Below are 24,217 nucleotides of genomic sequence, written 5' to 3'. Positions count from 1 at the left end.
GACTTGGTTACTGCAGCTTTGAAATCAGGAAGTGTGAGACCTCCAACTTTGTTCTTTTTCAAGAATGTTTGGCTATTCCATATTCTTTGAGATTCTACATGAATTTCAAGATGGATTTTTCTATTTCTGAAAAAAAAATGTTTTGGGGACTTTGAAAAGGATTTCATTAACAAAAACTGCCAAACTGTTTTCCAAAGTGGTTGTACCACCATACATTTCAGCCAGTAGTGTATGAAAAATCAGTTATTCCACATCCTTGACAATAGTTGATATAAACCCAATCATTTTAGCCATTCTAGTAGATGTGAGGTGGTGGTACCTTGTGCCTCTAATTTGCATTTCCCTAATGACTTATGACATTGAGCATCTTCTCACGTATTTATTTGCCATCTATGTATCTTCTTTGGTAAAATTACCATTCAAATTTTCTGCCCATTTGTTGAGTTATGTTTTTGTTATTGAGTTCTAAGACGTTTTTATATATTCTGGATATATGTTCTTGATCAGATATATATATTTTACAAAGATTATCAGTCATCCTATAGTTTGTCTTTTTAATCTCTTAACACTGTCTTTTGAAGAGCAGAAGTTTTTAATTTTTATGAAGTCCAGTTTATCAATATCACTTGTGGTTTTACTTTTTGGTGGTTTCAGTTAACCACAGTCAACTGTGATCTGAAAATATTAAATGGAAAATTCCAGAAATAAACAATTTATAAGTTCAAAATTATGCGCTACTTTGAGTGGTGAGGTATCTTGTGTCATTCTACTCCACCGTCTGGGACATGAACCAGCCCTTCATCCAGCATATCCACCATGTTTTCACTACCCGTCTGTTAGTCACTGAGTAGCTGTCTTGGTTATTAAATGTATGGTCATGGTACCACAGTACTTATGTTCAGGTAACTCTTACAGTAGCCTAATACTATGTCACAGTATCTACACCATTCAGCTCATTTATTGCATCATGTAGGCAATGTATCATTTCGCACTACAAAGATGAGTACAATACAGTAAGATGTTTTGAGATAGACTACAGTCATATAACTTTTATTATACTATAATTGTTCTATTTTATTATTAGTTATTGTTGGTAATCACTTACTGTACCTAATTTATAAATTAAATGTTATCAACATTCACCTGGAATCTAGGAATGTATCCCCCTTGGATAAGAGGGGACTCCTGCATGTTCTTTATGTAGTCTATTATTGGTGTCATATTTAATAAATTATTGCCAAAAATTGTATCCTATGTTTTCTTCTACAAATCTTGTAGTTTTAGGTTTAATAGCATTAACCTACTTTCCATTTCTGTCTCTGTGTTAAATTTCCTTCTTAAAATAATTTTTGGGTAATCCCTTCAAGTGGAATCTGGGAAAGGCAAACTCTTCATCTGAAAAGGCCTTTATAGTGTCTTCACTAGTTTACCTAGCTAGCTAAACTCATAGTTTAGCTAAGTGACTTACGGTCACCCTTCACCACTTTGTGTATATTATTCTATTTCTTCTTGCTTTTATAGATGCTACAAAAAATGTTTTGATAATTGAAATTCTTTTATAGATAATTTATTTCCTAAGTACTTTAAAAATAATATTCTTTTATTTTGTTACATCTATTAAGTATGGATTCAAATTTACTTATCTAACTTAGGGCTTGTGTTTCCCAAATCTTTTCATTCATGTCTTTCATAAATGTTCGCCATCATTTCTTTGAATTTTGCTCTACTCCTTTATTTTTATTCTCACTTTCTGGAACTCCTTTTTGAGGCATATAATGAAACTGTTCATCACATCCTTCACACCATTTAAACTTTCTTTATATTTTCTATAACTCTTCTTCTTTGTTTTCCAGAGTTCACTAATCCTTCCTTCATTCAGTTTTGGTTTAATTCACTTTTACCTCATCTATTGAATTTTTAAAAATAAATAAAAGATTTTAATTTTTATAAAGCATTTTAACACAGAGCTGTTATATGCTGATTAGCTTGACATATCGAGATTTTTTAAAGTCACCTTGGCACTTTCTCCAATCAGTATCAATATGTTCAACAGCTTTTTTCTCTAGTGACAACTGTTTCTTTCGTACTTTCTAGTTTTCCTTTATTCTGTTGATTTTTTCCAGCTCTATTATGAAAAATTTCAAACATATAGAAAATTAGAAGGAATAATAGAATTAACATCCAAATTCTCTCTTCGATTCCAAAATTTTTATTTTTTCATATTTATATATTTTTTATATTTTATGAATTTTAATATTTATATAATTTATATATTTACATATTTTTGTAAATTGTTTTCCATCATACCATTTGACAGTTAAGTTCTAACTTGAGATAGAAGTCAGAAAATGGTTCTTCTTGAGAATGGGATGGACACTAGAGAACCCTCTCAAGCATTGGAAATGTCCTGTATTTTGATCTGCATGGCAGTTACATCTGTAGAACGTCACTGATCTGTAGTCTTAAAATTTGTATACTTTAAATTATATTTCAAAAAGAGCAGGAAAAAGTTGTAGGCATAACACTTAAGTGTGTATTTCCTAAGAATAAAGATATTTTCCTACATAACTATTATCACTTTCAAAATTAATAATTGCATAATAACATCTAATACTCAGCTAACATTCAAATGTCTTTTATTGCTCTTCCATTCTATTCCCAAACCAGGATCATACACTGAATTTGGTTGTTATGTCTGTTTAGTCTTGGTGTAGAATAATCCCCAAACGTTTTATCCTCCATGACACTGAGTCTAGGCCATGTACCTTATAAGATAGCCACATTCTGAATTTGTCTAATTGTTTCCTCATGGTGCTTAACTTTTCCCTCTACCTACTGTGTTTCTTTTGTAACACAGAAGGTCCAGAAGCTTGACATTGAACTTAACAATCATTTTGAGCAAGAATATTTCATAGATAACTGTCATCCAGAGTTTTAAATCTGAAGACCTAAAAGTTCTATTTGGTTCCTTCTCAGGAGTCTAATCTAGCTGTTTCTAAATCTCCTAACTCACTAATGGTAGACTGTTTCCTTGCATATTTTATAAATTGGGATTTTGAACTAGTCAGTAGGACAGTCTCTCTGTGAATTCCATGAGATCTAGATGGGCCGGGCAGGGTATGCATTTGCTTTTGCCCTGTGCCTGAGTGCTATTACCACTCTAGGACCTGCAGCTATGCTAATTTCTTGTATTGCAGGTTCATGAACAATGCAAGTAGTATAAACATGAACCTCCCACTATGGTGTGACTAGGTCTATAGTTAAAGAGCTCACAGTGGAATTTTTAAATTTTGTCTGGTGCCCTGGCAAAGACAGACAAGTTTCATTGTTATTTATTTATGCTGATAAACACATTTTCTTTTAGTTCACATTTTCACTGAACGTAAAGTTCTTCAAAGGCTCAGCTTTATGTGAAGATCTGAATTCCAACTACCTCCATGACACTAGCCAAAGGTCTGCTCTTATATTTCCACACATTGACTCTCACATCCATTTGCTGCATAGGGTGACAAACTGACCCCACTGGAGGTCACTATAGTACAGGTGAGCAAACTTTTTCCATGAAGAACCAGCATTACTACTGATGCTATCTGAGGAAAAAAATTAAGAACTACTTTGAGTTCAGTTGCATTTGGAAATGTTTATTATTATTATTATTATTACTATCAAAAGCAACCATATACATTATAAAAAGTAGTGATGTATGCAGGTGCATTATTACTAAGTCTACTGACAGTATTTATTGCACGTTAGGACTATGGGCCATCATAATAATTCTGCAGGTTTCTCTGCTTAAATGTTACTTACGCAGAACTCTGTTCCAATGCCAATACTAATGATCAACAATCAAAAATTATGTAAACAAGAGGAAAAATATCAAGCACAATAAAAATTCCACATTTAATAATAAATCCAAAAAGGGATTTCTCAAGTGTGAAAAATGAATATTACCTGATATATATTGGACAACAAACAAGCACAAGTCTTAAATTTCTGATTGACTCTGAATTAGTACTTAGACTTGAGTGTGGTTCAAGTGTGACAGACAGGTTTAAATGTCAAATCTGACACTAAAACCGATACTATTTGTTAGAATTAAGACTTTGGCACCAAATAATTATGTCTTTCCCACTCTTGTTTGAAATGGATGCTTCGATATGCATGACTGCTGAGTATGGATATTTCATTTTCAACAACTGGTCTTTATGAAAAATACAAAGAAAAGACAATGATAATATTAAAAGTTGACTCACCACTGTCCTCTGTTTGTTGGGCAGGAAGACTCTAACAATAGGTTTTTGTGGTGATTTAGGGTTGCTCCGTGACACATCTGTGGGATTTTGAAAAACTGAAAGAGATGAAGGTAGCACTGAAAGGCTAGAAGAGGAAGAAGATGTAACGGTGTCCGTTGATGCAGAGCTAGAAACAGAAAAATCAGTTCCATTCCCCAGGGATTCCAATAACTGTTGTTCTCTTTGTTGGAGGGCATCTAGCTTGCTGGTGTATTCTTCATAGGCCTATAAAATAAAGTAGACTTACATTGAATCTGGACTTTTTCCTTCCCGAAAGTAACAAAAGGAAATATAAAATTTAAGCCCTTGTTTATAATCTCTTTAAAATCTAGCTAACAGGGTTTTAAGCTATAAATTACAAAGTGCCAGAAGTACTGTAAATGAATATTTTTACCGTTAAACTGATAAATCTTTTGTTATGACACTGAGTTACATTGAGAACCTGATATGTAAATAAGAATATCCATGACTATTAATAAAATAAGATGTATTTGCAATTTTCTGGTCAAATCCCAATTTACCTTCCAAATCATATATATAACATAAAATATTACATTACATCAAGGATAAATACCTCTTCCATTAAAAATGTATTTTTTCCCAAAATGATATAGGCACATAAAGTTTCATACCCTCCCCAAAAGTACAGAAAAGTAAATTGAAAAGGAGATGAGGAATTAGAGACTCAGGTACACAGAGCCAGATCTTGCCATTATCACCAAAACTTTCTCAGTAGGGCTTAGAAGATGTATAACTGCCATCTTCTTTCTGAAATAGCTACTACTTAAAATACTTTATTCTTGTCACTATGGATATCTGATGACCTCCTTGCCTCTCAAATACTGCTCAGAGAATAAAGTTTTATTTGAAAAAGTGGCTTAGACCCTGCAATCAAGAAATTCTGGGACCATTGTCCATCAGGGTATCTTTCTAGAACTTTCATTTGACTAAGGCTATAAAGTCAAACTACCACATAAAATAATCATATTCTAAAAGTAGGAAGAATGCTGAAAACAGAATAATACTGAAAGAGATGAAATGAATTGAAACATATATGTCCATAGTTCTTTAAGGCAGTGGTAATAACCCTCCCCCCACACCATGGTCTACCACTTCTCCCCACCACCACAAACAGATGCAGTACTACGAACATTTATAAAAGGCTACAAGGGAGAATAAAACATGTGGAAATGACATTTCCTACTGCTCAAGGAGTTCATGACTGGGCTGCAGAAAAGCAGATGAATGTATTTTTACTTGTGCAAGTGCTGTCTATGAAAAATAAAGAACATTATTGATATAAGAATGAGCACAGAGGAAGGCCTTAAAAGATTAGCATTTAGGTAGATGAAATTAAGTGGGGAGAAGAGAGTACTGTGTAAAGGATAATCTACATATCAAAATAAAGCAGCAGAAAAATTTAAACACAGAGGAAAAACTATAGACCGATACAGCTTAATATCATATAATATCTGGGACAAAGTAAGAGATCAATATATATTTTTGAAATTTAAATGAAGAATAGGAACACAGGGAAATAATAAGATTGAAAAAGTGGGTTAAGGGACCAGACTGTAGAAAGTGTACATACTAGACTATGAAGTATGAACTTCATTCTATAAGCAAGGAAGAATTATCAAAGGTAGCGGGGAATGAAGGAAAAACTTCATTTCAAAAAAGGCACTACACCTGGTATGCTAGATCTTACCATATAATTGGGGGGGGGGGGAGGGGGAAAGAAAATATTAAAATGAGCTACTGAGGTAAAGAGCCTAAACTACATCAAAATGCCCTTTCCTTTACAACCGATTAGTTCCCCTACCCATACTCTGAAATGTTTCACAGCATTTCAGGACATAATAACCAAATCAATTCAAATATTTCTGAGCTGCATTTCTATAAATTTTCAGTTCCAAAGGCTAACTTAAGGGCATCTCTTTCAATATGATCTACTTACTGAGCCTTAAATCATTCAATGAATATATATTGGACATACATGTGTCTGGCACTGTTTGGGGCTCAGTCTAAAAAAATAAAGACTGACACAATTCCTACCCTTTGAAGATTATATACATGCCATCTGGGAGAAAATAGTTCCTCCTTTCTAAGATCAAATATTCCTATTCGCAGTCATCTGAGTAGTACATTTACTATACAAAATTAGCCGTAGAAAAGTAATATATGTAAACAATACATTTTCTGAATGTTATTTACCAAATGTTAGCCTTAATTTTTGAAAATACACTGTTCTTTCCATCGTGATTGCAAACTATTATTCCACTGCATTTATCGGTAGCTCTTCCTTTTCTTAAGTACAAAATATTTACTTCTTCTACCTCTCCACTGTCGCAGCTGCAGTCTACCATGGCACCTGCCTACCTTGTTTTGTACCTTGCTTGGCTCGTTTCACCCCATTATCCTAGCTGCATTCAGTGTGTATGATGATTACTCTTTCAACTCCTGCTTTAATTCTCAAAACCTCATATCTTTAAAGCCATTTATTTCCACCCTACCTTCAAGATCCAGAATTATACCACAGTCTTTTACAAAATAGTTCCAAATGATGACAAGATCTCAAATTGGAACCTCCAACACCCCTATGCACATACACAGCAAAAACCCAATAAATATTTTTATTAGTAGTTATAAGTAGTACTAGTAATTCTTGTTGTGGTTATTATGTTATTACTATATTACTTAGCTGAGTTCTTGACATGACTCTACTAAACTATAAATCGAGGTCACAGATCATGTCATTTATTTTTGAGCTGAAAAAAAAATCTAATAACATTTAGGATTATTAAGATGACTACCCAAATTTATCTATAGATTCAAGACTCAATGCAATCCTAATCAAAATCCCAATTGTTTTTTTTTTGCAAAAATGGACAAGATGATTTTAAAATTCATACGAAAGTGCAAAGGACTCAAAATAACCAAAACGATCTTACAAAAGAAGGACAAAATTGGAGGATTCACATTTCCTGATTTTAAAAGTTACTATAAAGCTACAGTAATCAAGACATGTGGTACTGGAATAAGAGTACACATACAGAATAACACAGTAGAACTGAGGGTCCAGAAATGAAGCCTTACACTTATGGTCAGTAAATGGAAGGATAAACAAAATGTGGTATCTACACGCATATGACTATTATTTAAAGTTAAATAAAAAATTTTGACACATGTGAAACAAGCCAATCACAAAAAGACAGATATTTTCCCACCTATATGAAGTTCCTGGTGTAGCCAAATTCATTAAGACAGAAAGAACAATGGTGGGTCTCAGTGGGTAATCAATACAGTTTGTCTTTTACTGGAGGGCCTTCAAATATCAGTACCCACAGGTCTTTTCCCTAGGCCTGGTCAACTTTCTCCAGGGAAGAGTACTGTCATCGCAATTGGTTCCTCTTAATAATATATCAAACACCGGTAAGTTCAATGCTTTAACTCATTTATGTTTACTGTCTATAATCCCCTCCCTGATTAAAATGCAAGCTGCTTGAAAGTAGAGGTTTTGTTACTGTTGTTGTTTAACTGCTGTATCGACAGAGGCTAGGAAAGTATAAATGTTAGCAGGCACTCAATAAATATTTGTTGAATTAATGAATCAAAGATTTATGGAGCATTTAATGTGTATCAGGAAGTATGCTATTTCATACTTATAAACTCAATCCTTAAATTACCCCATGTGTGATGTTATTCCCATTTTACCAACGAGGTGAGGTATAGGGTGAGGTAACCTGTCTGCAGACAAAGGCACAGCCAGGATTCAAACACAAGGTCTGTGTGACTCCGCAGTTCATCTCAACCACTACATTATATTGCCTTCTACAGAGTAATGATGTAGTGTTAGTCCCGAGAATAGAAATCTACATGCTAATGATATAACATGAGATATGGTCTGCTGTATACCATCCGTCCTAGTTAGATGTAATTTGAAAACCAAAAAGCCTCAAGACTGTGTGTTTAGAGGGGGCAGTGAATCCCTGCTACAGTGAGACATAGTTATTGATACAAATATATTCCATCTGAGGGTGGGGAAAGTCTACCAAGACAGAGACATGGTTGGCTAATACTGATTAACAAAGAATTACTATTTTCCCCAGCACCATTTGCCCCCTTATGACTCCTCTGCTTGTCCTCAGACAGACAAGTAAAACAGACAGCATAGATATTAGAAAGTACATTAACTAGTAATCGGAGGTATAAATTTTAGTCCTAGCCCTGATAGTAACTGGCAGTTTGCTCTGGGATAGCCATAGGAAGAAGATCATAGTTTATGAGCAATTATTTCCAGACTTCCAAGTTTATTTTGGAAATGCAAACTTACTTTCTTATGAAATACTGACGATTTCGCTTGCTCTTTAAAAGCAATTAGATTACTAAATTAGAAATTTAGTTTAGGAGTCTGTCAATCCATGCCTAAAAATCTCCGGCATTTGAAGGCAAATGGTAAAGCTGACGATTTGTAATTTAGGGGTTTACCCTGTATGACTAGTGATTACAGCTGGAGCCCGCTTTTACAGGGACAGGTGGGATAGCATAGTGGTGAGCAGCGTAGGCTGTGCAGCCTGACTATCTAGCTTCCATAATAGCACGCTTGCTGTGGAACCTGAGAGACTTACATAGGGAAACTAATGCCAAGACAGCTTATCTGTGATTATAATAGTAACTACTACCTCACAGGATTAAGGACAATGACTAACTATAAATTTACAATGATGCTCAAGGCTTAATATAAAAGCCTTGAAACACTATTAAACAGTAGAGCTAAGCAATTTTCTGCTATTTAAATATTGTAAATTTTACTTATAAAGAAGCAAAAACCAGTTTGGGGAGATCTGTTCTGGAAAAAAGATATCTTACAAAATTCTCCCCATTTTCAAATATGGTAACTAGTTTGATGACCTCTGCAACAGAATGCTTTCTTCTCTCTTTTTAATAAGTTTTATTTTACCAGAGTAACATTTTGAAGTTTATGTATGACTTTTTCTTTAGTTCTGACATTCTCCAAATTACAAAATACTACATATTTATTTTAACAAGCCAAACATGATTAAGAAGCATAATAAAGACAAAGCTACTTCTCTCTTCCCATTATCTATTTCTAATCCCACCCACTAAGATAATCAATATTATCAGTACGAATGCTTTTTATTTTATAAGTTCATTTTTTTCTTTTTAAAATTACTACAGATATGATACTCAAAAGCTTACCTCTAGATATATTGACGGTGGATTATGCTCCCCACCAAATTTGTCCAATAGGGCCTCTATATGTTCCTGTGTCAACTTTATCATCTGTTTGATATTCCACACCTAAAAAATATTTTAAAACAATTTAAATAAAAAATCATTTAGGCCAGGAATTAAAAATATTTTAACATTTCTATTAAAATATTGCAGTAACTGCCAGCAGTCCTTGAAATTTAGAGTCAAGAGACTTTAGAGATAGATCATTTAGTATAGTTTTTTTTCCCCCTTATTAAGCGTTTAAAAATTTTCTGACACTAGTAATATATTCTTGACTATAAGATGTTTAAATAAGAGATGAGCATTCAGAATAAACTATGAAAATCTCTTTTTACCTTTCCCACATTCCTGGGCCCCGCGCCAAAAGGGTAAGTGCTATTTACAGTTTGGTATGCATCCTTCCACATCTCTTTTCTACTCAAGTAAAAAACATAAACACACATACATAGACTATATAGACACATATAAATATTATATATAAATTTTTAACACTTGCTTTTTTTACTGAATAATATGCACCAGCATATGTATTTTACTTTTTAAACTATAGTTATATAAGCATCCTTTTAAATAGTTGTATTAAGTATAGAGACATTCATTTCATAATATTGTTATGACACTGCTTATTTCAATGACCTTCAAACTTCAATGGTAACCTAAGTTAGGAGGACATGAATACTTTTCGGAGATTCAATTTCCAGATCCTCAACATCTATTTGTACTCTTCCTAATTGTCTGCTTGAGAACTTGTTCTCCTTTCTTCCTCTCTTCTTAAAATCACCACTTTTTAAATCTCCATTTTATAAAAGAAAAGCAATGTTCTTATCCATCTCTAATACTACTAAGGATGCACTGTTTTGAGATGTATAAACTCTAAGGTACTTAACGAACGAGAGGAAAAATCTCTTGAGAGAAAAGCAGGGAAAAATTCAGAGCAAGATCTTACTTACTCTATCAGTGATGATCCTGGCAAGGCTCCAAGCCTTATCCATTCATCCAGCCAGTCTAAAATTCAGAAGCCTGGTGGTTGTAATACCCGTGCATATTACATGTTTATTCTAAGATAACTAAAGAATCTGTTTTTTCTTCTTGATGAAAATGAGTCCAATTTATGAATGGCCTGAGAACTTGCTTTGCAAAGTTATGTGGTAGATTACTCTAATAAACTGAATGATCTAAATCTTCAATTTTAATGTGTGACTAAAAATTTTTAACATACATATAATACACACTAGGAATTATGGCCTTTTAAACTACTTAAAATTATAATGAAAAATTGTGAGAAAATTTAAAGATGTATAAGGGGGAATAAATGAGCAAAGGGGTTTGAGGAGCCCTGGCTTATTTAATAATTTCCTTACTAGAGGACATTTAAATTACTCCATTTTTCTCAACTACAAACAATGCTTCAATAACACAGTTCTGAACCGCCTTTCTGGTGATGTTACGAATGGCAAAATTCCCTCTCCAAAAAAAGGTCAAAATAAGTTTAAAAGCCCAGCTCGGAAGATGCCTATGTTAAAATATAAATGCAGACAAACTGCTATGGAAGGAACTGAAGGGCAGCAATGGCACAAAAAAGTAGAGTCACTGGTTCCCCTCCTCCCAATAAAAAGGTACCAGGTCCAGATGATTATATGATTGGTTTCTATCAAAACTTTAAAGAAAATGCATTAGCAATGATTAATAGGTGACTGTATATTACAAATCTTTTAAACTCATTTTATGAAGCTAGCAAAATCTAGATGCCAAACTTTATAAAGATAATACAAAAAAAATGAAACCATAATATAATCCAATCTGTAAGGATAGACAAACTCTTAAATATGATTTAGTAGTATATACAGAATTTAATGCCATAGTCATTTATTATAAATCCAGTTACACAATTCTTATTAACTCAAAAGAAGAAATTACAGGACTAGGGTAATAGATGTCAAAACACACGTGATGATGATGACGACGATAACAACAACAGAGACATGGTCTTAAATTTTTAAGAAAATTATTAAAAGAATCATGGTACTGAAAGCAAGGAGGCTAGACCATCAATCATTCAGTGGGGGGAAATCTGAATAACTCCTTTAAAATAGGAAACAAATATAATCGCCTTGACAGAGAAATCAAAGCTAATACATTTTATACCAAAATATAAGAAGTTTCCACTGAGATAACTCTAGAAGATATACAAGTTTAAAGACAACACACATAAAAAGGCAGCATGAAGAAATCATAAAGGCCTGAATTTTGAATCATAGTCATCAAAATAAAGCCTCAGTTGAAGTAACAGATTAGAGCCGAAGAGAGTTAAAGAACTAGAAGATTCGGAGAACATTAGCTAAAATACAGAGAAAAATAGATAAAAAAAAAAAAAAACCATGAAAGAGATAAAAGAATTAGTCAATCCAGAAGGCAAACAGAAAATGCTTTTACATGTAGACTCTATATCATAACAATCTCAATTTTCCCCCAAATGATTCAGTGCAGTGTAATAAACGAAATCCCGAGAGATTTCTTGCCATGGAATCTGACACACTGATTTCAGTATTCTCATGGAAGCACTGTAAAATGATAGCCTTTTAACTATTTTGAATAATAAGGAGGGTAAGACTGGTGTTACCAGACAGCAAGACAGAAAGCAATCGCATGGTAAGGGATAGACAAACGGGGCAAAGGGACTGAAATGGAGGCGTAGGTATTTTTACACATGGCATATGGTTTGTGTTGGCATTATAATTTAGTGGGGTCAGGATGGACTATGTAATGAGTAGTGCTGAGGTAACTGGCTATCCTTTTGGGAAAAGTAAAACAATCCAAAAGAAAAGTGGGCAAAGGATTTATGAACAGGATTTCACTAAAGAGAATTCAGAATATCCAATAGACATGTGAAAAAAATAAATGACCTCATTAGTGATCAAAGAAAGGAAAATCAGTATGAGAAACCATTTCGCACCCATGAGACTGGCAAAAATTTTGTTCTAATGATACCATCAAGAGTTGGCAACCATGTACAGCTGTAAGTATATGTCGACATGTATATATCTCAAAAACAAAATACTGAATAAAAAAAGTAAGTTCCAAGATATATATCACTTTAAAACATGCACTGATATGTTTATGGATATAAACCCAGGGCAAAAATACAGAAACATGCATGAGTATGATAAACACTAAATTCAGACAGAATAATGGCTACCTCTGAACAGAGAGAGAGGGCAGGAAATAGATTTAATGATAAGCTTTGTTATCTCTTATTATTTATAAGGTATTTTATCTGTGTCTATATTTTTTTTATCTGTTTAAAAAAATCTGAAGCAAATATAATAGAAGACACAATTCAACAAAGTTGGGTAATGGGTACATGAATGGTCATTATATTATTCTCTATACTTTTCTATATGCTTGAAAAAAGGAAGGGAGGAAGAAATGAAGAAGGAAATTGAGGTGGTGAGCTGGTTAGTTTCTTCCATACTTAAGCTGTCCTTACTTTTGCAATTGGGGTGGCCCTAAACCTGTCTACTCCAATCCCTATGCCCTAGAAGACACCAGCCTATGAACATACAAGATTTTTATAGAACCCACATTCAGATTTTCCTTTTAGAAAAGAAGTCTAGATCTGTATAACTGTAAAGCTCTATTGTAATCAACTTAGTCCTTTATTCATGAATATGAATAGACAGTTAAGAACAGAAAGACACAGCATGGTGACAATCGTTAATAATATCGTTTTGTATATTCAAAAGTTGCTAAGAAAGCAGTAGATCTTAAAAGCTCTTATCACAAGAAAAAAATTTGTAACTGTGTGGTGATGGATGTTAACCAGACTTATTGTACTGACCGTTTCTCATTATATCATTACATTATACACCTGAAAATATAAAGCTATATGCCAATTATATCTCAATAATAAAAAAAAAAAAGCATCACGAAATACTGTGAAAATCCAACAAAAGGAAAAAGCAAGATCACAATGAACAAACAGAAAGACTGAATGGGCAAGGAGAAAACAGATTATTGGGAAAAAATTTTAGAAGGGGTAAGAAACAGAATGAGCATTGGTAAAGACCATAGGAGTAATCGGGAATATAAAGTTTTAAAAAGTTCCCAGAAAGTAGAGCAAAATGAAAACCCCCATGGCAGTCATTTGTGCTTTTTAGCCATATCCAGTTTTCCTATTCTGATCACACAGAAGCTATGTGACTAGTTCTATTCAATGTTATGAACAGAAATGATCTAATGTCCTATGTCTAATTGCCAAATTAGAATTTGGGGTCTTTATTTAGAAGTTTAGTGGTGTTTTTGTGACCAGAAATACGAATAGAAACTTAACTCATTTATATCAATTAGCTTATGGTAAAATTGGTTTCATTATATGTGGTTTCGCTTAAAGTCACAGTTTCCAAGAATCTATCAAGAAGTTAAGCGAGGACTTACCAAACTGCATCGCACTAGCCTGGTCACGTGGACACATGATTCCAGTCATAAACGATTAGATTCTTTCTCAGGAATTTTCCTGAAATGTAGCTTTCTTGATTACATACGTGTGATTACATATTATTTAACTATATATATGCAACTATAGTCATGTAAGTGGAAGAAAATGATTCTGGAGCCATACTCCCCACCATGGGGGAAAGCTTATCTCCAATAGAAAAACGGGAACGATATTTAGAAACAAGAAAAGAAAGATGGAAAACAGAATACCACTGGTGTCTGATAGTCTAAGATCCTGCCTTGACTAATTACTGTAACCCTATCTTCAGTTCTGTGAGTTATTCTAGTATTCTGTAAATTCCCCTTTTTTGCTTAACCTAGATTGAGTTGTTTCTATATTGACCAATACTATTTTCGCCAAAGAACAACTTGGTTTCTACATCTGTGGCAGAGAACACCAAAAGGACATGTTTCTTATAGATCACATGAAGACTAGGAAAGTACATGGCTACAAACATGCCCATCTAATGAAAGCTTCATAATCAATTCTGAAATTGGTTGGAAAGCCCGTATAAAAGACTCAAGTTGAGTAACACTGAAAAATTAACACATCAAAGAAACATCCATATGCTACAGGTATCCAATTTTCCTACTCTGATCATGCAGAAGGCTAACATGCCTAGTTCTATTCAATGTGCTATGAACAAAAATGACCCGGGCTGTTTAAGAAATATAATTTTTAGATCAGCAACAATCTTTACAATTCAAGTAACCATAATCAAGTTGGCAAGTATAAAAAAAAAAGGTAGTAAAAACTTTTAACACAAAAAGGTAACTTTTACAAAAATTTGGTATAGTCAATAGATCTCATTTAAATAGATTCAATGAAAAGAGAGAAAAGAAGGGGAAAGGAAACAGAACAGTAATCATCATTGTGTGTAAATCTCCACATCTGTGCATGGAAGGGCCGTGATGAACATCTGAGTAGAGATGAAAAGACAGATAATCAAAGGCTTTTTCATGTCAGGAGAATGTAGGAGAAAATATCAGATGCCGAGTATCTGGATAATATTCACTAACAGAGATTACACGCCTGCCACGAAGAAAGTTATGATATTGATGAGAATTTAAAGCTATTTTGACATCTGCTAAAAGTCTTATTTTGCTTCTAGTAAACTTTTAAGTGACTTTGTTCAAATAAAAAAATGAAGTTAATAGTGCTTTCTTCTATATACCTAAGGAATATATTGTGATAAACAAAAATATATCCTTTTCTCTGAGCAATGATATGAAGACGTACATGCTTATTTCACATTAACTTTTAAGAAAATTTAAAATAAATAGATTTCAAAGATAATATTCAAATTACGTTAAAATTATGTTACAACTCGAAAAAAAGCACTTCTGTATTTTCTCATTAATGTGTTTAGTCTATTTATGAGAGTTCTTAATCAACGGTAAAAGGCCCTACCTGAAAAATATACATAGCTCCCAGGTTCCAGGTAATCTTAGTGTCAGATGTCCTTACAGGTAGCTCTCTTTACTTCCGAATCTCTATTGAGATCATCCTTCTCACTAAAGTCACTGGAGAAAAAAACTTTAGTCTATCTTCCAAATAGGCCACTGTCAGTTTTTGCTATCCTGAACACAGTTAAAGAAAAAAATAAGAAAGAACTACAAAGAGTATTTCTATGCCTCACTGTGAACCTATATGACTATCATTCTCTAGTCAGATTCTAACATAATATTCAAAATGTCCAGGGAACATTTCAAAATTACTCAGCATACAAAGAATCAGGAAAACCCCCAATTCTCACTGAAAAGCTCAAAGGCACCAACCCCCAAATAACCCAGATGTTGAAGTTATCTGACAAAAACTTTAAACAGCTATAATAAAAATGCTTCACAAGCAATCAAAACTGCTCTTGAAGCCAATGGAAAACTAGAGGATCTCTGCAAAGCAGGAAAAGACAAGAGAACCAATAGGAACTTTAGAACTAAAAATTACAATAATAGAATTTTTAAAACTCAATGGATTGGCTCAACAGCAAAATGAAGAATTGTCAGTGAACACTCAGACGGATCAGTTGAAATTATCCAATCTTAACAGCAGAAAGAAAAAAGACTGAAATTAAAAAACAGAGCCTTGGGGTTCTATGGGACAACAACAATAAGGTCTAACATTTCTGTCACTGAACTTCCAAAAGATGAGAGTAAAGTAATAAAAAATATTTGAAGAAATAATGATGGAAACCTCCCCAAATTTGACAAAACACAAAACTAAGATGCAGAAAGGTCAGTGAATCCCAAAATGGATTAATACACAGAAATATACACCAGTAACTGTTGAAAACTAAAGATAAAGACTTCTTAAAAGCAAGCAGAGAAAAATCACTCATAAAGTGTAGAGGAACAACAGTTCAGACAACTACAGATTTCTCGTCCACAAGCATGACAGCCAGAAGGAAAGTAGCACATTTTAAAGGGCTGAGGAAAAAAAAGGACTGTCAACCTAAAATTCTATATCCAGTGAAAATATCTTTCAGCAATGAAGTAAAACAAAGATATGTTCAGGTAAAAGAAAATGAAGAGAATTTGCTACTAACAGACCTGCTCTAAAAGAATTGCTAAAAGAAATTCTTCACACAGAAGAGAAATGATACCAGAAGGAAACTTAGAAGAGCAGGAATGAAGAATAATAGAAATGGTGACTATCTGGGTAAGTATTCTTCTCTTCTTACATTCTTTTAATATGTTTAATATTTGAAAGGAAAATTTATATTTCCTAATGGGGCCTTCGATGAAGGAAAATGTAATATGCAAGACAACAGTAACAGAAAGAGGGGGAAGACAAAGAGATCTATATAGCAGAGTAACATTTCCATAACCCACTTAAGGGGATAAAGAATTTATTCTAGTCTATGGCCATACTACCCTGAACAAGCCCGATCCCATCTGATCTCCGAAGCTAAGCACAGTGGGGCTAAGCAGGGATGGAAGACCACCTAGGAAGACCAGGTGCTATAGGCATAAAAAACAGAAAAATAAGGGACTGTAAACTGACAAGGTCCTTGCAATCTGTGAGGTCAACCAAGGATTGCCTCCCTAAAACAAACAAAAAATTTATTAAAAAAAATTTATTCTGAGCAGCGAAAACTTTAGTATGTATATTATAATCTCCAAAGCAATCACTAAAGAAACTACATAAAGAGACACGATTAAAGAAAAAAACTACACTATGTGAGTTTAAAATGAAATACTAAAAAGACATACAAATAATCCAAAAGAAGGCAGGAAAGGACAAACAGAGTAATGAAAAACAAAGGAAACTATCAAAACAAATTGCTAAACTGATAAACCTAAATCCAAACATATCAATAATTACATTAAATGCAAATGGTCTATAGATACAAATTAAAAGACAAAGATTGTCAGAAGGGATGAACAAATATCCAATGATACAGTGTCTATGAGTAACTCACTTTATAGTGACAGGTAAAGAAAAAGTGACATTACACAATGATAAAAGGGTTAATTCACCAAGAAGATAGAAGTGTCCTAATGTGTATGCACCTACTAACAAAGCTTCCAAGAACATAAAGTGAAGCCTCACAGAGTATGAAAGGAGAAACAAATTCACAATTATACTTGATGATTTCAGCACTCCTCTTTCAGGAAGGAGTAGTAGTAGTCTGAACTAGTAGACAGAAAATCAGTAAATATATAGAAGAAATGAACATCTTCAACCCACTAGATTTAGTTATATTTACATAACACTCTACTCAACAATAGAATGCATGTTCTTGTTAAATGCACATGGAGCATTCGCCAAGACAGATCATATTCTGAATCACAAAACAAACCCTCACAAGTGTAAAAGAATACAATGTTCTCTGACCATAATAGAATTAAACTAGAAACATAAATAGAAAAATCTCCAAACATTTGGATATTAAACAACACACTTCTTAATAATCCTTGGATCAAAGAGGAAGATCAAAAATACATACCAACATCCCTTGTAAACACAGATGTAAAAAAAACATTAACTATATACTAGCAAATGTAATCCAGCAATTATAAAAAGGAATGAAAATTTAAAAAAGAAAAAAAATAATAATAATTTAAAAAAAAAAGGAAAACTAACAGAAAATAAGTTGCTAAACTGGTAAAACTAAATCCAAACATACTGAATCTGTAGCATGCAACTAAAGTAGTACTTAGAGTGGGCTATATACCATTAAAGAAAAATGATCTCAAACTCACCTTAAGAAACTAGAGAAAGAGCAAAATAAGCCTAAAGAAAGTAGGACAGATAACAAACAGGAGAAATAAAAAAACTTAAACAACTGAAAAAAGAAAAAAAATTAATGGAATCAAAGTTAGTTCTTTGAAAACACCAATAAAATGTATAAATATGAAAGAAGACACAATTGGTTGATGCAAGTCAGAACGACAGCTGCAACAAAAACCCTGAGTAAAAAGAAAAGAAATTTTAATAGCAGAAATTAATGAAGGACCAAAAACAAAGTATATTAAGTTAAACTAAGGCTTGATTCTTTGAAGAAATAATATTGATCAATCTCCTGAAAGTTTCAACAAGGAAAAAAAATACACTGGGAATCAGAAAGGTAAAATAAATACAGATAAAGATTAAACTTAAAGATGGAAGACATATTATAAATAAACATTAATAAATTTGAAAATCTATTTGAAATAAACATACAGTATTTATATAAAAAATCTAAGTTGCCAAAACCAACTCAAGAAAAGCTGGAAAACCAAGTGAGGGCAATAAGCACGTAAAGACACTGTAAGATTGTAAAAGTATCCGAAAGAAATACTCAGGCCTTAGGTTTTATATCTCTTTCCTTGGAGTGATGGAGGATAACAGGTGCCATCTTAACTTCCTCCAAGGTTTGCAGGTGCCAAGTAGCCGTAGTTCCTAGTAACTTCAGTAAACAACTGGCATATACCCTCAGGTAGTTTTGCACCCAAACTCTGACTTAAATCCCCCCTTTTGGACCAAGGGAATCAATAAAACATTAACTATACTCATATACAGGCATACCTTGGAGATATTGTGGGTTAGATTCCAGACTACTGCAATAAAATGAGTAATGCAATAAAATGAGTTGTAAAACTTTTACTGGTAGAGAGGGTCTTGCCTTCAATTTGTAAAACACAACACCTGTGAAGCACGTGCAACAAAGCGAAGTACAATAAAACTAGGTATGCTTGTGTTTACTCTCATACATACATACACATAAACAGTAACACAGACAACAGAACTACAATTGATGAACGAACAAACTGAGATGGTGCAACGTTCATGGGTATGTCAGACTGAAAAATGTCCAATAATTTTCTCTCAATACCTCATAGAAGAGGACAAGTGTCAATTTCTTTAACAATTCAAAATATTAAAAGAAAAAGGAAAATTTTGGTTTTTTCTATTCTTTATCATCAGAATTAAGTTAAATTTCAAAATTTCCCTAGATCAAAAATATTATGAACATTGTTTTTTTCCAATACTAAAGAAAATACGGCAAATGCAATTTATATGCTCGATACAGCCAAAGTTTATACAACTTAAAAAGGGCAAAAGAATCAAACAGTTCAAATGGCCAGATTCGCTTTTTTACTTATCTCTGATTATTCCCCACCCCAACTCTCAACTAAATATAGATGAAGAGAAATCAAATGGAAGACAGTATCATTAAAATGACAGCTCTTTAACTTAAACTCTATCACACACTAAAAAATGAATTTAATCAACCAAAGTCCATGAACAGGTGGCTTACATAGGTATAGATAAATTCAGAAGTGATACAGAAACAATTGACAGTGGTTACATGTGGGAAATAAGACTAAACCTCGAGATGGACTGCTTATGCTGTTGTATTTTTAAAGTTCCTGGCAATTAAAAAAAAAAAAACTAGTTACAAAAATTTTAAATTGTATATAAAGTGAAAGCCATAATAGATTAGTGTAGCCACTCTATAACAGTTTTTTTCCCCAGTTTAAGACCAAGTTTTAATCAGGTAAAAAAATTATAGAATTAAAGCTAAGTTTACATGGTTAAAGCAAAATTGAAATAATAAGATTAAAGACAAAATATGTTTACTGAAATTTGCTTATTTAAATAAGATTATAAAAAATTTAAAAATGATTAAGATTATAAAGAAGGTTTCTACAGTAATAGTCAGATATCAGAGAAACTTGACTCTTATAAAACTTTTGTGGTTATTTTTGGTAAACCCAATTTATGTCATCCCACTTTAACATTTAAGCAGAATTTCCAACACTAATATACATAAACTCATGAGTACTTTACGATCATACACATATTTTAGAAATAAGCCAGCAAATTATGGTTTGCACACATACACAAAAAAAGCAGCTTAAAATGAAGACGTCTTGACATTTCTAAAGATACACCCAACATTCTACAGCTAACATTCTTAACTTGAAAGTTTTTTATTTTGCAAGCAAAATATTGATGCCAACCCCTTTTATCCTCAGACTTACACACACACACACACACACACACACACACACACACACAAAACCTTGTTTCACCAAAGTCAAAGAAGGACATAAAAAAATCAGTACTTTTTGATCATCCTCCAATCATACAGCCCTGAAGTAATCAATGTTAACACTGAATCATGTTCTTCCACATTTTTCTCTCTGCCTCTTTTTCCTTTACTTTTAAAAAAGAAAAACAGGATTATATCACTTGATAAAGTGTTACTTGGCAACTATCACTGTTCTAGTAATATTGTAGTCAATCTTCCATATCAAGATATTTATTTTTAATAAGTGGCTATTATACCAAAGTTTCCTCAACCAGGTATTAAGAGACTCACATTCAGGCTGTTAGCACATTTTGCTGAATCAACCTGCAAAACACGATACAGCAGACCCTTGAACAACACAGGTTTGAACTGCATGAGTCCATTCACACTTAGATTTTTTTCCAACACATGTTGTAAATGTATTTTCTCTTCTTCATGATTTTCTTTTCTCTAGCTTACTTTATTGTAAGAATACATACGTAATACATGTAACATACAAAATATGTGTTAATCAATTGTTATTGGTAAGGCTTCTAGTCAGTAGTACACTATTAGTAGATTATATTTGGGGAAGTCAAAAGTTATACATGGATTTTCAACTGCATAGCAGGTCAGCGCCTCTAACCTTTCCATGGTTCAAGGGTCAACTGTAGTTATACATTTACTGGAATTCTCATTTCTGTAGGACATAATCCCTAAAGGGCAATCGCTGGGTCAAAGGACACACACACACAGAAACATGCACACACACGAATACAGTTTTTAACATTTTTAATAAACATTAACATATTTTCCCAAAAGGCTACAGAAATTATCAATTCTATCAGCAGCTGTATCTTAACCCCATTAGCAACTCAATTTTATCATGTCCATACACATGCTGATTTCCCTATATGCCAGATAGTGCTAAAAATGGTTCTGACCTCAAGGACCCACTAAAAGGGTCTCAGGAACCCACAGGCACCCTTTACTATTCCTTCATATCACTTTTCAAAATTTATAATTACACATTTGTGTGCACAGATTTTGTTCAAGGTCTGTGTCATCTCTAGACTACAGGTTCCATAGTGACTGTGGCTGTGCCAATTTTTATACAGGAATATGTCCATCCACACTGTTTACACACAGTGCCCAGCACATAGTCATCACATTAACATCTGTCGAATTAACATACTATAATGCAAAGAAACTATTCTGGTTACAAGTGGGTAAGTGGACAATTCATTTTTGCAGGCAAATTTGGAAGGCTTCATTTTTTACCAGAATCCTAAAGAACGTTTAGAATTTTGAAGTATGTAGGGGTATGAGTATTCCAGTCATAGTCAACGAAAGTGGCATCAAGGTACAGATATGTTCATGATTAGGAACAAATACAATAGTTTGATGTGGCTACAGTGTAGGTAAATAAGAGATTATGAGGAGATGAATGTAATACAGGTAGGCTGACAAAGCCTCAAGGGAGCTTGGCTTTTCTTTCAGAAACAACAACCAAATTGAAATCATGGTTTCAATTCTTTACACCACCATTTACTAGATGGGCTTGGATAAGTTTATTCCAAATCTTAATTCTGTTCATACTTCACAAGGTTATTGAAATAGTGTTAATGAGCTAATCAATCATTTCATGTTACTTATTTACTGGCATTACTTTAGTCTACACTATTACCCTTTCTCCCTGAACTACTACTTACAAAGCCATCCTAACTGGTTTCCCAACTTCTGCCCTACTCCCATTCCTCGCTCATCCATTCTCCAGAGTAAAATCCCCCAAACACAAATCTGATCACATCACTCTCCTTGTTTAAACTCTTTGCAGCTTCCCAATGACTCAGAATAAAACCTCAACTTCTTAGCATGGAATACAAGATCCTAAATGGCTGTGCCCCTGCCTACTTTCTGCCTCATCAGACACTATTCTCTCCATCTCTTACTCATTAATTCAACCACAACAGCCTTCCAGCAGCAAAGTCTCTCCTTCTTCCTGGAAAACTCATTGCCCAGCACTTTTCCAAACTAGCCCAGCTTCTTCAGATAGAAGAGATCTTAAGATCTCACTTCTTCACAGAGGCCTCTCCTGATCACCCTCCTCCCATTCTACATTGGATATATTAAAGTGTATTTTGCACAGAATCGCAATTCAGAACTTGCGTATTTTTTTTTTGATAATTGGTTTAATGGACATCTCCTGATTGCAGAGACCACATCTAAGCCAGCACATATAGTAATTTCTAAAAAAAAAAAAAAAAAAAAAAAAAAAAAAAAATTGTAGTTCTTATTGTTATAAATGGCTTTTGATCTGATTCACATGTATTTTAAGATGTTTATTCTGCCAACAATGTTTAGGTTGACTAGAGCAGAGGTGCTAGAGCAGAGAGTCTCATTAAAAGCATGCTACAATTATAGACGAGTAATGAGAGTCTGAATTACTGCTGACAGATTTAATATACTTATAACCTAAGGAGGAAGCTAAGTTCTGAGACAGTAAATGGGCATTCAAAAGAGGAAGTTTGAAAACTTTTTGTGTAATAATTCAGCTGAGTTCAGATGGCAAGAAAAGTAGGGTGCTGAGGGAAACTGTAATCCCAATTCCACAAAGTAAATCATCACAATTTTAATCCTGAAGTGGGTACAAAAGAAGCCCCTCTATTCAATGTAATAAAGTCTGGTGATTGGTTAATTGAAAGGTCAGTTAAAACAGGGAATCATAAGCAATGGTAAAAACTTAAACATTTAATTTTAACTTAAAACTGTAAAACGAACATTCATTCTCCAGTCTTTGACACAAGGTCATGATTTTCCTTTAACTATGAATCACATCTAATTTGACAGCAAATATTTTTTAATGGGCATCATCAGTTAACCTGATGAGTTGGTCGAGTGAAAGTAAGAAAATTATTTTCTACTTTTAGTACTATGGTTGCAATGACAAAAACTGAACAATAGGTTACAAACTCATTTACAAAATAACCCCCACACACCTTATGAGGGCACATAGGAGACTCTTTATTGGGGATGTAGGAAGATTACATAATTTAGTAAAGTATTCATCTAGAAAATTAAGAAAAATTAAGATTTTTCATATTATTTACAAAAGAACTCTCACCTAGGGTTCATATCAGATAGATCTGCCACATACAGACATGCGAGTACAGTGAAAACTGGGCATTCCACACTGCGGAGCACTTGACAGTGGGGTTCTCATTCATACTGCTCATTTATCTTATTATGACATATTACAGTTTACAAACATTGAGTTAAGTAAACGTATGGATTATGTTATCTAGTTTTAACTAAAGTAAACCTTACAAAATAGACAAGTGGCTTAAAAAGAATTCCTATAAACAATATGATGCTCAAACATCATATTGACAATAACACTACTGCTTATAGGAAAAAAAGTCAAAGCTGACAACCTACCTATCCTAGTGCAAGCTATTTGTCAGCCACAATAAAGGATTAAAACAATGATCTAATCCAGTGATTCTCAACCAGAGGCGATTTTGCCCCCAGGAGACATTTGGCAGCCTCTGAAAACAGTTTGGATTGTCACAATTGAGGAGAGGGTACTACTGGCACCTAGTAGGTAGAGGCCAGGGATGCTGCCAAACATCCTGCAATGCACAGGGCAGCCCTCCCCCCATAACCAAAAATTAT

At 33.5% G+C, this 24,217-nt stretch overlaps 1 protein-coding gene across 5 annotated transcripts in view; it reads right to left on the bottom strand.

The window, feature by feature from the left end:
• BRAF (B-Raf proto-oncogene, serine/threonine kinase) overlaps positions 1 to 24,217 on the bottom strand; it is a 107,954-nt gene that overhangs the window by 68,944 nt on the left and 14,793 nt on the right. For all 5 annotated transcript variants that reach the window (XM_016132999.2, XM_036230820.1, XM_036230818.1 and 2 more), the window contains exons 2-3: positions 9,513 to 9,614; positions 4,254 to 4,517 (exon numbers count right to left, since the gene is read on the bottom strand). In XM_016132999.2, the coding sequence (XP_015988485.1) occupies positions 4,254 to 4,517; positions 9,513 to 9,614 (366 nt within the window). The remainder of the gene's footprint in view (positions 1 to 4,253; positions 4,518 to 9,512; positions 9,615 to 24,217) is intronic.

Source organism: Rousettus aegyptiacus, unplaced genomic scaffold (assembly GCF_014176215.1).
Source record: "Rousettus aegyptiacus isolate mRouAeg1 unplaced genomic scaffold, mRouAeg1.p scaffold_m13_p_13, whole genome shotgun sequence".
Lineage (NCBI taxonomy): Eukaryota > Metazoa > Chordata > Mammalia > Chiroptera > Pteropodidae > Rousettus > Rousettus aegyptiacus.
The sequence above is the reverse complement of the archived record's forward strand: the minus strand, read 5'-3'. Positions and strand labels throughout refer to the sequence as shown.